General features: G+C 41.1%; 1 protein-coding gene across 1 annotated transcript; it reads right to left on the bottom strand.

Moving 5' to 3' along the window:
* Nucleotides 1-282: 282 nt before the first annotated feature.
* LOC109893051 (SET and MYND domain-containing protein 5) lies at nt 283-11,998 on the bottom strand. The gene is made up of 13 exons (XM_020486054.2): nt 11,868-11,998; nt 11,005-11,113; nt 10,633-10,772; nt 7,781-7,902; nt 7,414-7,483; nt 7,037-7,141; nt 6,717-6,779; nt 4,910-4,980; nt 4,694-4,800; nt 4,344-4,400; nt 4,103-4,197; nt 3,704-3,774; nt 283-1,444 (listed from the first exon to the last, which is right to left on the bottom strand). The coding sequence occupies exons 1-13, from the start codon at nt 11,958-11,960 to the stop codon at nt 1,306-1,308; spliced, it is 1,242 nt and encodes a 413-aa protein (XP_020341643.1). The 5' UTR covers nt 11,961-11,998; the 3' UTR covers nt 283-1,305.
* Nucleotides 11,999-12,023: the final 25 nt, after the last annotated feature.

Raw genomic sequence — 12,023 nt, 5'->3', positions numbered from 1 at the left:
AAACGATAGAGCAGCAGAATAATTCCGTTTTGAGTCATCAGGCAAATAGATAGCCTATAATAACAGGCACACAAATGAAACCATCATTAAAAGACCCACTAATGAAGTAGAAAATAACTAGAAAGGAATACTTGTCAAATCTTCATGCTCTCAAAGATGTTGGCGACAACTCACAAATAAGACTTAATGACTTCAGAATATCTAGTTATCCACAGGATATCAGTCTGCTTCAAACAATGTTGACTTGTGGTTCATATTTGATGAAGACTGAGAAATTTCCAGTTGGCTTAACTTCTGCTTTAATCCAAATTGTACTGAGAATACAAATAAAGCAAATAAGAGACAAGACTTTTTAATCTCAATGGTTTATGCCAGAGCAATAAAAATTATAATTTCTAGGATTCTCATACATTATTTACTGCTGCTCTTACATGGCAGCATTTCATTGTGTGACATCAAAAGCAATTTGTTCTCATGCACCACTGCTCTGAAATGCCAACTGAGATAATTGAAGTTAGTCATTCGATGTTAGCCATATTTGTCCGGTAACATTGAAAATGTTGGCACTGAAGATTACAGTCATTGCGGTTGTATTGATTCATGTGTGGGCAGTAGCAGCAATTTCATTTGTCAAATAACAGTGAAAATCTGTTCTACTCAATAAAGGGCAAATAGTTAACTGACAAAAGCTTTCAACAGCTCAAGGTCTCAGAGTAATATCCTGGTTGATGGTTACCTCATCGCTTGCAATGACCGTTTCTAATCTCATATGAAAATATATGTACTTAATTAGGGTCAGTTACTTCTTCTATACTGCAATGTTATCACTACTTGGTTTGCCAAGTGAATTATCCTTTGCAGAACAGGCACTATATAATTCTGTCTGAATTAATCTACACCTAATGCACTCAACACGAGGAATAAATGACATCTTGCCAATTTAATGGTTTCTACCATTCTAGATGTACTAAAAACGGTGATAAATGAAAAACATTAGTGAACTGGACGTCTTCCATGTAAACTTTTCCAATAAGCAGAAGATACACGAGAGGTGACAGCCAAAACATCTGCTACTGTACAGTAATGTGAGCAAACGCTTTTCAAGGGGGAGATCCAAAGAGTAGGGCAGTGAGTGACTTATTTTCCTTGAAAAAAATATTTAGTTACATAACGAATTTGATATATTTGGCGATATGCAAGGTCTTCTTTAAGGTTGGTTTTCACTGTGCAGTTAGCTAGCATGGCTGAGTGAGTGGATTAGGGAGGGAGGGGGTGAGTGGGAACAGAGCGGGTCTTTTTACCCCCTCAGACGTCCGTCATCTCGTCCTCCATGTCATCCCCCTCGGCCTCCCCCTCCTCCTCCTCCTCCTCGTCCGACGTCAGATCCAACTCATCCATCTGAGACACACATTTTGGACACGAGCAGATGAACAGGTAGTTATCCCTGGGAAGAGAATAACGATGTTATATAAGTCACACGGCTGCGTGTCTCGTTCTGGACAAAGATTGCCTTGGCGAGAGAGCAAAAGGAAGAATAAAGAATATAACGCAGACTGATAAATACATTTGCGTCAATCTGCAAGCTCCTCAAAAATAAATGCCATGATTCAACACGGTAAACTTACTGTTTATGTAAGCGTAATACAATGTGGGTCTGAATAGGAAGAGGAAGCGAGACACCCTACTCGCTGTTTTGTTCTGGTTCATTGAAAGTCAATGAACTAAGTAGAATAGACTTAGCTGCTATTGCATTGGTGTCTATGGGGGAGACAACCAGTTAAAGGTCTAATGCAGACATTTTAATCTCAATATCAAATCATTTCTGGGTAACAATTAAGTACGTTACTGTGATTGTTATAAATTTAAACCGTTGAAAAGAAGCAAAAAGAGCAATTTCTTAAGCAAGAATTTAGCTAGGACTGTCTGGGAGGGTCTGAGTTGGGAGGTGAAAACTGAAAACTAGCTCTTATTGGCAGAGGTTTAGAACTCTTTGGTATTGGTCTACTAACAAACCAATGTCACCAGGCGGGCCAAAACGCCATCCCACAAAAACAGGCTGACATTTCCAGCTCTTATACCAAAGGGGCATTATCATAATTTTCAACATTTCAAAGTATTATTCCATCTTCAGTGTGGGAATATATAATACGTGGCGAAAAGTATGTGGACACCTGCTCGTCGAACATCTTATTCCATAATCATGGACATTCATATGGAGTTGGTCCAACCATCGATTCTATAACAGCCTCCACTCTTCTGGGAAGGCTTTAATGTTGGGCACTGATGTTGGGTGATGAGGCCTGGCTCGCAGTCGGCATTCCAATTCATCCCAAAGGTGTTTGATGGGGTTGAGAGTTCTTCCACACAGATCTCAACAAACCATTTCTGCGTGGACCTCACTTTGTGCTCGGGGGCATTGTCATGCTGAAACAAGAAAGGGCCTTCCCCAAACTAGTGCCACAAAGTTGGAAGCCCAGAATCGTCTAGAATGTCATTGTATGATGTAGCATTACATCCCTTCAGGGGCCTAGCACAAACCATGAAAAACAGCCCCAGACGATTGTTCCTCCTCCACCAAACTTTACAGTTGGCACTATGCATTCGGGCAGGTAGTGTTCTCCTGGCAGCCGCCAAACCCAGATTCGTCCGCCGGAATGCCAGATGGTGAAGCGTGATTCATCACTCCAGAGTCCAATAGGGATGAGCTTTACACCACTCCAGCCGACGCTTGGCATTGCGCATGGTGATCTTAGGTTTGTGTGCGGCTGCTCGGCCATGGAAACCCCATTCATGGCGCTCCCGACGAACAGTTCTTGTGCTGACGTTGCTTCCAGAGGCAGCTTGGAACTCGGTAGAGAGTGTTGCAACCGAGGACAGATGATTTTTACACGCAAATCGCTTCAGCAATCGGTGGTCCCGTTCTGTGAGCTTGTGTGGCCTACCACTTTGCGGTCGTGCCATTGTTGCTCCTAGATGTTTCCACTTCAAAATAATAGCACTTACAGTTGACCGGGGCAGCTCTAGCAGGGCAGAAATTTGACAGACTGACTTGTTGGAAAGGTGGCATCTTATGACGGTACCAAGTTGAAAGTCACTGAGCTCTTCAATAAGGCCATTCTACTGACAATGTTTGTCTATGGATATTGCATGGCTGTGTGCTCGGTTTTATACACCTGTCAAAATGGCCGAATCCACTCATTTGAAGGGGTGTACACATACTTTTTTATATAAAGTGTATATAAAGCACAGGAAATGTTTGACTGAACTGGGCCTTTAAGTAGACTGGAATGGACTTCTTTTTCTTTTTTCAACGGTAAACCACCAGAGTGAACCATCTTAATTTATCCACCATCTTTGGTTCTCATTTTCTGAGAAAAGAGACCGAGACCAGTCTTTGTTCATGCTTCACTACCTTCAGTTTCTGGGAGTTGCAGATTTTCAAGGGGAAGTGCCTTTCAACAGGATACAGTGAATATGAATCCAAAAATCGGTTCCCGCAGAGCAAACCAGCCCTGGGTTTAAGGGGGTAAAAATCAGTACCGGAGCATAGGTAAGGCACCGGAATAACTGCCAAGAACTCCTTGGCTGTGCTGGCCCAGGACTGCCCGTTATTGCCTGGGAGGGTGGCCATTGATCTTGACTGAACTAGGAACAGTTTGAGTCTGTCAAAATGATTGGTACACAGGGGATTTCAGTTGTTTACCTCAGGATTTTGTGTCTGCTATGACGGCTCCTGTCACACTGACAGCAGTCCAAGTAACTGATACCGATCTCCTGGAGATGTGAGGAAACAGAGTTTAACATGTTAGCAGATGAGGACATTCACATCAAAAGACCTCCCATTACAGTTACTATATAGGGATTCATTTACACAACAATGAATGACAGTTAGCCACCTCAAACTACTAGAGTTATTGTTCAAGTTTTGTTACTTTATCTGGTTGTTTCATGTTTACTCAGCAGCAGGCGCCAAATCTTGTCACTATCCTATCATGGTCATTAGAACGACACTAAAGCGCTCACATTTTTAGCAAAAATTCAATCGGCTGACAAAACATTTCACCCCCCCCCCCCCCCCCCCCAACCAGCATCCTCTTCTGACCTCTCCAGGGCTGATGTCACTTAGGGCACTGAGATGAAGCAAGAAGTTGTTGCTCGGAAAAGATGCCGCCGCATTCGGAATGCAGCTATGGTTACCTAGAGAGTAGACGAAATAATCAAACAATCAAACTTTTGACCAGTGAAAAAATGTATTTCTAGTTCATTTAATTGATTCTGTATGTTGAGCAAGTTTGAGGATTCTGGGAGCTGGGGTTAGAAACCATCCGATAGTGACGACTCACATGCGCTTTGCAGTAGGAAGAGCCCGGAACCCTCGCAGTTCAGAAAGTCACCGGTCTCTGCGGAGACAAATCTAATTCAGCTCTGACCTCCATTGTCAGTAGAGGAGATTCATTCCATATTAGTAATGATTTCAAATATGCCTGAGTCAAGCCACTCCAATTCAGAGGCGCCAAGTATTATTTACTATCTTTCATAAAATGTGAGCTGTACAAAGCCTCTGAAGAACTTTCTTGGTAATGTAGGTTTAGACTCAAATCTATTTATCAGACAGTTTTCTGCAGTATTCCTCAAACGGTACAGATGTCACAGGAAACGGCACTGTATTTGAGTGTAGGGAGGGAATTGTGACCTTTCTCGACATCCTTGTATAGTTGGTCAATGAAGGAATCCAATTGCTCCCTCTGCTGGCTAGTCAGCGCCAAAGCATCACATGCATGAACCCATTGGCTGAGAGAACTAGATAACGAGACATAAGAAAACAATGTCAGCACTTTAAATTGAATAATATTCAGACTAATGGCACAGTGCATTATTTATGAGTTGGAGATTTAGAGATGAACCTTACCTGGTACCTATACCCTGTCCATTGGTCCCCACAAGGGAGAAGAGGGAACGAAATCCCTCAGGTGTAAACCACTGTAACATGCAAGGACACACCTTATAGCATAAACTATCTGCATCATAATCACACATGTCCATAACAAATTGTTCAATCAAAGACATTATTTTACAGTCTTGTCTACTGGGAGCGAAGAAGTAGCTAAGTACCAGCTTGAAAAACATGTACAGTCGTGGCCAAAAGTTTTGAGAATGACACAAATATTAATTTTCACAAAGTCTGCTGCCTCAGTTTGTATGACGGCAATTTGCATATACTCAAGAATGTTATGAAGAGTGATCAGATGAATTGCAAAGTCCCTCTTTGCCATGTAAATGAACTGAATCCCCCAAAAACATTTCCACTGCATTTCAGCCCTGCCACAAAAGGACCAGCTGACATCATGTAATTGATTCTCTCGTTAACACAGGTGTGAGTGTTGACGAGGACAAGGCTGGAGATCCCTCTGTGATGCTGATTGAGTTGGAATAACAGACTGGAAACTTCAAAAGGAGGGTGGTGCTTGGAATCATTGTTCTTCCTCTGTCAACCATGGTTACCTGCAAGGGAACATGTGCCGTCATCATTGCTTTGGACAAAAGGGCTTCACAGGCAAGGATATTGCTGCCAGTAAGATTGCACATAAATCAACCATTTATCAGATCATCAAGAACTTCAAGGAGAGCGGTTCAATTGTTGTGAAGAAGGCTTCAGGGCGCCCAAGAAAGTCCAGCAAGCGCCAGGACCGTCTCCTAAAGTTGATTCAGCTGCGGGATCGGGGCACCACCAGTACAGAGCTTGCTCAGGAATGGCAGCAGGCGGGTGTGAGTGCATCTGCACACACAGTTGAGGCAAAGACTTTTGGAGGATGGCCTGGTGTCAAGAAGGGCAGCAAAGAAGCCACTTCTCTCCAGGAAAAACATCAGGGACCGACTAATATTTTGCAAAAGGTACATGGATTGGACTGCTGAGGACTGGGGTAAAGTCATTTTCTCTGATGAATCCCCTTTACGATTGTTTGGGGCTTCCGGAAAAAAGCTTGTCCGGAGAAGACAAGGTGAGTGCTACCATCAGTCCTGTGCCATGCCAACAGTAAAGCATCCCGAGACCATTCATGTGTGGGGTTGCTTCTCAGCCAAGGGAGTGGGCTCACTCACAATTTTTCCAAAGAACACAGCCATGAATAAAGAATGGTACCAACACATCCTCCGAGAACAACTTCTCCCAACCATTCAGGAACAGTTTGGTGACGAACAATGCATTTTCCAGCATGATGGAGCACCTTGCAATAAGGCAAAAGTGATAACTAAGTGGCTCAGGGAACAAAACATTGATATTTTGGGTCCATGGCCAGGAAACTCCCCAGTCCTTAATCCCATTGAGAACGTGTGGTCAATCCTCAAGAGGTGGGTGGACAAACAAAAACCCACAAATTCTGACAAACTCCAAGCATTGATTATGCAAGAATGGGCTGCCATCAGTGGCCCAGAAGTCAATTGACAGCATACCAGGGCAGATTGCAGAGAAGGGTCAACACTGCAAATATTGACTCTGCATCAACTTCATATAATTGTCAATAAAAGCCTTTGACACTTATGATTATAATTGTAATTATACTTCAGTATTCAATAGTAACATCTGACAAAAATATCTAAAGACACTGAGGCAGCAGACTTTGTGAAAATGTATATTTGTGTCATTCTCAAAACTTTTGGCCACGACTTTATGTCTATAAATAAATTGGTTGTGAAAGGGGAAATGGTGCCACACTCACCCGATTGAGATGATCGTCGTAAAGTGCCGTTGTAAACAGGGTTCGTAGTACGGTCAACTGCCCCTACAAAGCCAATACAATGTCAAAATGAAGGTAACAGTCATTAAGTAACCATTTTAAAATCTATTCCAATGGTGACTCAAAGGTAATTACTGACCACATTTTTTTTAAACCAAATTTGAAGCTCAAACCTGGTTTCCTCAATTCTTCTCAAAGCACATTGGAGGAGTGTTCCAAGGTCCTTTCCTCAGACCACCTCTAATGAGCCTTAAGGGGAATTTAGGAAACAAGGATGGGGGAAGCATTATCTCTATGCTTACCTGAAACTTCTCTCCCAGAAGCTTATGTGCAATCTCCTCCTCCTCGTTGGCCGCACGGCTGCAGAATTGAGAGAACAGCTTCTGCCAGTGCCCTTTGTCCTGGGCCTGCATGACACAAATGATTCAAACATTATTATTATTATTATGTTTGAGAAATACATATTATGCACAGGTATGCAAAGAATATAGGTTTATTATATCAAACTGACAGGTTAAATGGTTCCCCAGGCATTGTGAAGATCTTTCAATCTCCAAAAACCTTAATCTCAAACTAACATTCACCACAAAGACAGAATGCAAATGCAAAGTGCAACCCACTTTGGAACTGGAGAAGCTCAACAAAAAAAAGGCTGAGGCAGGAGGCAGAGGAGGCTCACCTGTTTGACAGTGGCCACCATCCTGGCCATGAGCATGATGCTGGAGGTCTCAGGAGGGTAGTGCATGCTCCTAGGGGACAGATAAGGGACAATGTCAATTCATACTGCAGCAATCACAGACAGAATATTACTGGGGCTGGATCTGAAAACGTTATTAGCTGTCAAATCCTTGCTTTCTCGTCCTCGTTTACACAAATCTAATTGAAAGCAAGGGAGTTGCAAGGGAGGGTGCTTTGAGAGGGAGGTGAGGAATTAGAGGAAATGAGGAAGCAAGAATTTGACAGCTAGTAAAAATATAAAATCCAGCCCAAGAAAAATATGGGCCCCATCTAGTGGTATTCAATTAAACAGAAAATCCATCTCTCACCTCCAGGCATCCTTTAGTTTGCTGATGGGGTGGTTTGGGTCCTCTTGGGAGGTGCCTAGGCACAGGGCCCGATGGTACTGGTCTGCCGCAGCCTGCCGACACTCGTTGCTACAGTACATCACCTGCAGGGGGAAACAAAGTCTCACTGAAACCCAAAACGAGACACTGGACTAGATTGGAGGAAGTAGCTACAGCATATAAACACATCTCCATGTGGCATTGGGCAGGTACATCTCATTTAAGTGGCTTCTAATCCTTAATCTTTACTGATCTGAAAACACAGGCAAAGTAGGAATCTTCCATATTGCTTTCCAATACAATGTATGTATTTATTTGTATTTTTTAGGGGGTAGATCAGATCAATATTGACTATTAATAGAACCCACAATCTATGTCATTGTCTTCATAATTTCCAATCCCCCATATGTTTTATAATTTCCCCTTTATTATTATTCCCCTAATTGGAGTAATCTAATGGACAACAATACTTAGGCCTCTACTTAAATCTTATACATAAAATATACATTCACAGAATATTAGACACATCTTTTTTTGTACCACCCTTCTGTTACCCTCAAATCCTCCCATCAATCTCATTCCCAAATATTTTTTTAAGTTCTGAACCTTTCTATTCTCATAGAAAAAAATTAAAGATTAACATTTTTACTAAGAGTATTATTAGATTGATTGATTGACTATGGCTTTTCAAGTCACCCAGCAGTGCTATTTGCAGTGCCATCTCCAGGCAAATATTGTAAATCTTAAGCCATTTCTGAACCTGTGACCAAAAACACGCTGTAGCGTGTTTTTGGTCACAGGTTCAGAAATGGCTTAAGATTTACAATGTGGACAGTACCAAAACAAGTGATCTAATGATTCTGTATTCCCACAGCAAAATCAACAGAGCTGGGATGGATGTTTCTCCCATATACATAACATTGTAATGGTTGCAAGAATTTAGCAAAATAATTTAAATGGGACAACTATATGTTTTGAATCCATCAGTTCATAAACCATGTGCCATGGAATCGGGAACATTGAAAATCTCATCCCAACTATTTTGCAACCTTCATGGCGAAGCTGTCCATTTTTTGGTCCTTAAATGAAACTGGTATATTTATTTTTTCTTTAACCAATTTTGGTCTAATGGAGGGCCGACAGACTTTCTCCCCCATCCCGTGGTAATGCTGCAATCAGTTGGCTGTAATTTTGAATAAAGCAGACATTTCCATATATTAATGTTAGGCGTATGTGTGACATAACTCCCCTCAGCTGCATTTATGATATCATTAACAAAGATTAGATCATTATATGATTTTTCCAAAAATAAAATATATATTTTTTGTATCAATTAGTATAGGAGTTTAACCATAATATTTGTTGTAATATTTGTTCTGTCTTTTAAGGTAGATTAAACTGAAATTGCAACCAGCTTTCCATGGCTTGTTTCAAAAATAGGGATATTCTAGAGATTATTTCATTTTCAAATAACCGAAAGGTGTTGTAATCTGACTAAAAGGAAAAAAGCCTTTTTTGAACGGATGAGCTATTCTGGAGAGCTATTCTTACTAATCTGCTGGAAAACCAGTTCAGATTGAAGTACAACTTTTGTATGACTGAAGCCTTTAGTGAAAGGTTCAACGCTTTAATATTTAAATTTCAGCCCTCTGAATTCATATGAATTATATAAATCGGCACGTTTAATTTTGTCTGGCTTGCCATTAAAAATAAAGTAGAATATTCTTTGCTCATACAATTTTTTAAAAACAAGTCGTTCAGTGTAGCCAGGGCCATGGGTAAATACGTAAACTGGGATATGACTAAATAATTAATCAGGGTGATTTTTCCACAAATAGACAGGTATTTATTTACCTTTTCATGGCACAATATATCTAATTTTGCTAACTTTCTATTAAAATGCATTGTGGTGAAAACAAAAAGTCTATATACAGTGAGTGCAAAAGAGGTAAGATAAGGGAGTTAAGGCAATATGGTGGCGAAGTAATTACAATATAGCAATTAAACACTGGAATGGTACGTGTTTATTAATAGATATGCTGATAGTGGACAACATTGTTTCACTCCTCTTGACAGTTTAATACTTTGAGAAGTAGCCATTATTTACTCGTTTACAACTGGAGTTACTATACATAACTTTAACCCATTGTATAAGAGATCCTCCAAAATTAAAATACTCCATTTATACATAAATCCTAGTTGTACTTTTCAAAATGAACACCAGGCCCGGTTTCCCCGATTTTTCATAGTGTTCTATTGTTTCCAGTACTTCTCTTATATTATCTCCTATGTATCGTCCATGTAAAAAAAACTTGTCTGACAATAGTTTATTTTTTTTATTCTATGCATTTTGCTAGAATTTTTGCATCACAACAGTGAAGTGTAAAGGGCATCCAGTTTTTTAGTGGGCTGGATTTACCACCTGGGTCCGGTTTCAGTAATAGTGAAATCAGACCTTCTTGCTGAGTATTCAATAGTCTACCATTTTTATAGAAGTGATCAAAACATGCTAATAATGGAAAAAGGTTTGATGTACCTCAACTGGTATGCCATCCAGCCCTGGAGTTTTACTGGACTTAAAGGCTTTAATTGCATCAAGAAGTTCCTCCTCTGTAATTTGGCCTTCACATGAGTCTTTCTGTACATCTTAATTTTACGCTATTAATAGAAAAAACATCCTTACAATTAAACTTCAGTTTGCGAAGATGCAGGAGACAAACGAAAATATATGCTAAAACCCACTTTCAAAAATGGGTTACAATGTGTTTTTCGATCAGTACTGTCCAGTCCTTAATTGGCAGTGCAGATGAGGAGGACTTGTGAGAGGCACACACCTGGCATTGTGGGCAAGCTTGGTGCAGCTCTGGATGCACTTTGCACAGCTCGGGGTGGGGTAGACTGAGGTCAGGGATGCCACTGAGTCTACGGGCATTATCCTCGGCTGTCTCCAGAGCACGCAAGCAAAACTCACAGGCTGGAGAAGAGACAGGGATGGATGATAAATTAGACAACTAAGGGTCATGTCACTAAATATTAAAGACCATTCAAAAGACTCAAAATGTGAGGTTTCCCCCTTGGCCTATGTTAATCTAAAAAGCAAAGCATGCGAAAGAAAAGCATGCTGGAACATTTTTGCTCCACGATTTTAGGAAGGAGGATGTGTTCAGTCTGTCAATCACCTAAATCTTGAACCTATAACACCTCACCTTTGTACTTGTACAGGGAATTCCACAAGAACTGGGCAGAGACAAGAGGGCGCTCAATAAAAATGGTGTCTCCTTTCTTGATGGCCTTCTTGGCGAATAATCCCTTGCCCTAAAATAAAAACCAAATGTTTAGATATAAAAAGCATTGTCAATTTCAGTAATATGCACCTACCCATACTTTATCCACACAAAGTGTATTCTATTGACTCAGAACAGGCTAGCCGTTGCACTTTATTAGTCCCCCAAAAGGTATCTCTGTGCATACCTAGATAGCTAACGTTTCAAGATGCTAGTTGTTTAAATAGACAAAAAGCTTAGCTAGTTTTAAAAGGAATCAGATAGCAATCCATGTGGCATGACGGTGGTGACTGTAATTGGTGGTGAACGTAATTTGCTAGCTAACTACAATAAGCCATTGTAACAGTATACCTTCCCGTCCCTCTCCTCGCCCCTACCTGGGCTCGTACCAGGGAACTTCTGCACACATCTACAACAGCCACCCTCAAAGCATCGTTTTACCCATCGCTCTCCACAAAAGCCGCGGCCCTTGCTGAGCAAGGGGAGTGACGTCACCAATTGAAAGGCTATTTGCGCGCACCCCGCTAACTAGCTAGCCATTTCACATCGGTTACACCATGATGAATCTAAAACATTAACACAGCTAGCAAGTAACTACGTAGCTATAGCCTGCCAGAAAACGTCAACAAAATGACAACAAATTCTGTCCTGCGAATAATTTTTTGATTTGCCCAGCCAGTCTACAGATTGACAGCATGCGTGCCAATGAATTTGGCATCAAAACGGTGCTAGATCCGATAAACTTGAAATGAGCCTTTTCAAAATAATCATTGTCTGCACATTACCTTAATCTTGTCAATAAATCGGACTTCCACACAACTGCTAACTTTAGTGGGGTCGACGCAGAGAGAAAACATGTCATCTTGGGGGGCAGCCATCTTCAAAACAACCTTCGACCTTTCAACTCTGACGTTTTTAGAAGAGTCTACCCGTAGGCATTT

Source organism: Oncorhynchus kisutch, linkage group LG6, assembly GCF_002021735.2.
Source record: "Oncorhynchus kisutch isolate 150728-3 linkage group LG6, Okis_V2, whole genome shotgun sequence".
Classification (NCBI taxonomy): Eukaryota; Metazoa; Chordata; class Actinopteri; order Salmoniformes; family Salmonidae; genus Oncorhynchus; species Oncorhynchus kisutch.
The sequence above is the reverse complement of the archived record's forward strand: the minus strand, read 5'-3'. Positions and strand labels throughout refer to the sequence as shown.

Excerpts from the sequence above, each read along its gene's own strand:
- LOC109893051 (XM_020486054.2), bottom strand. The coding sequence starts at position 11,960 with ATGGCTGCCCCCCAAGATGACATGTTTTCTCTCTGCGTCGACCCCACT. Across the intron at positions 7,484-7,780 it reads AAACTAAAGGATGCCTGGAG|GAGCATGCACTACCCTCCTG; the intron begins GTGAGAGATGGA and ends TCTGTCCCCTAG. Across the intron at positions 6,780-7,036 it reads TTCTGGGAGAGAAGTTTCAG|GGGCAGTTGACCGTACTACG; the intron begins GTAAGCATAGAG and ends TTGGCTTTGTAG.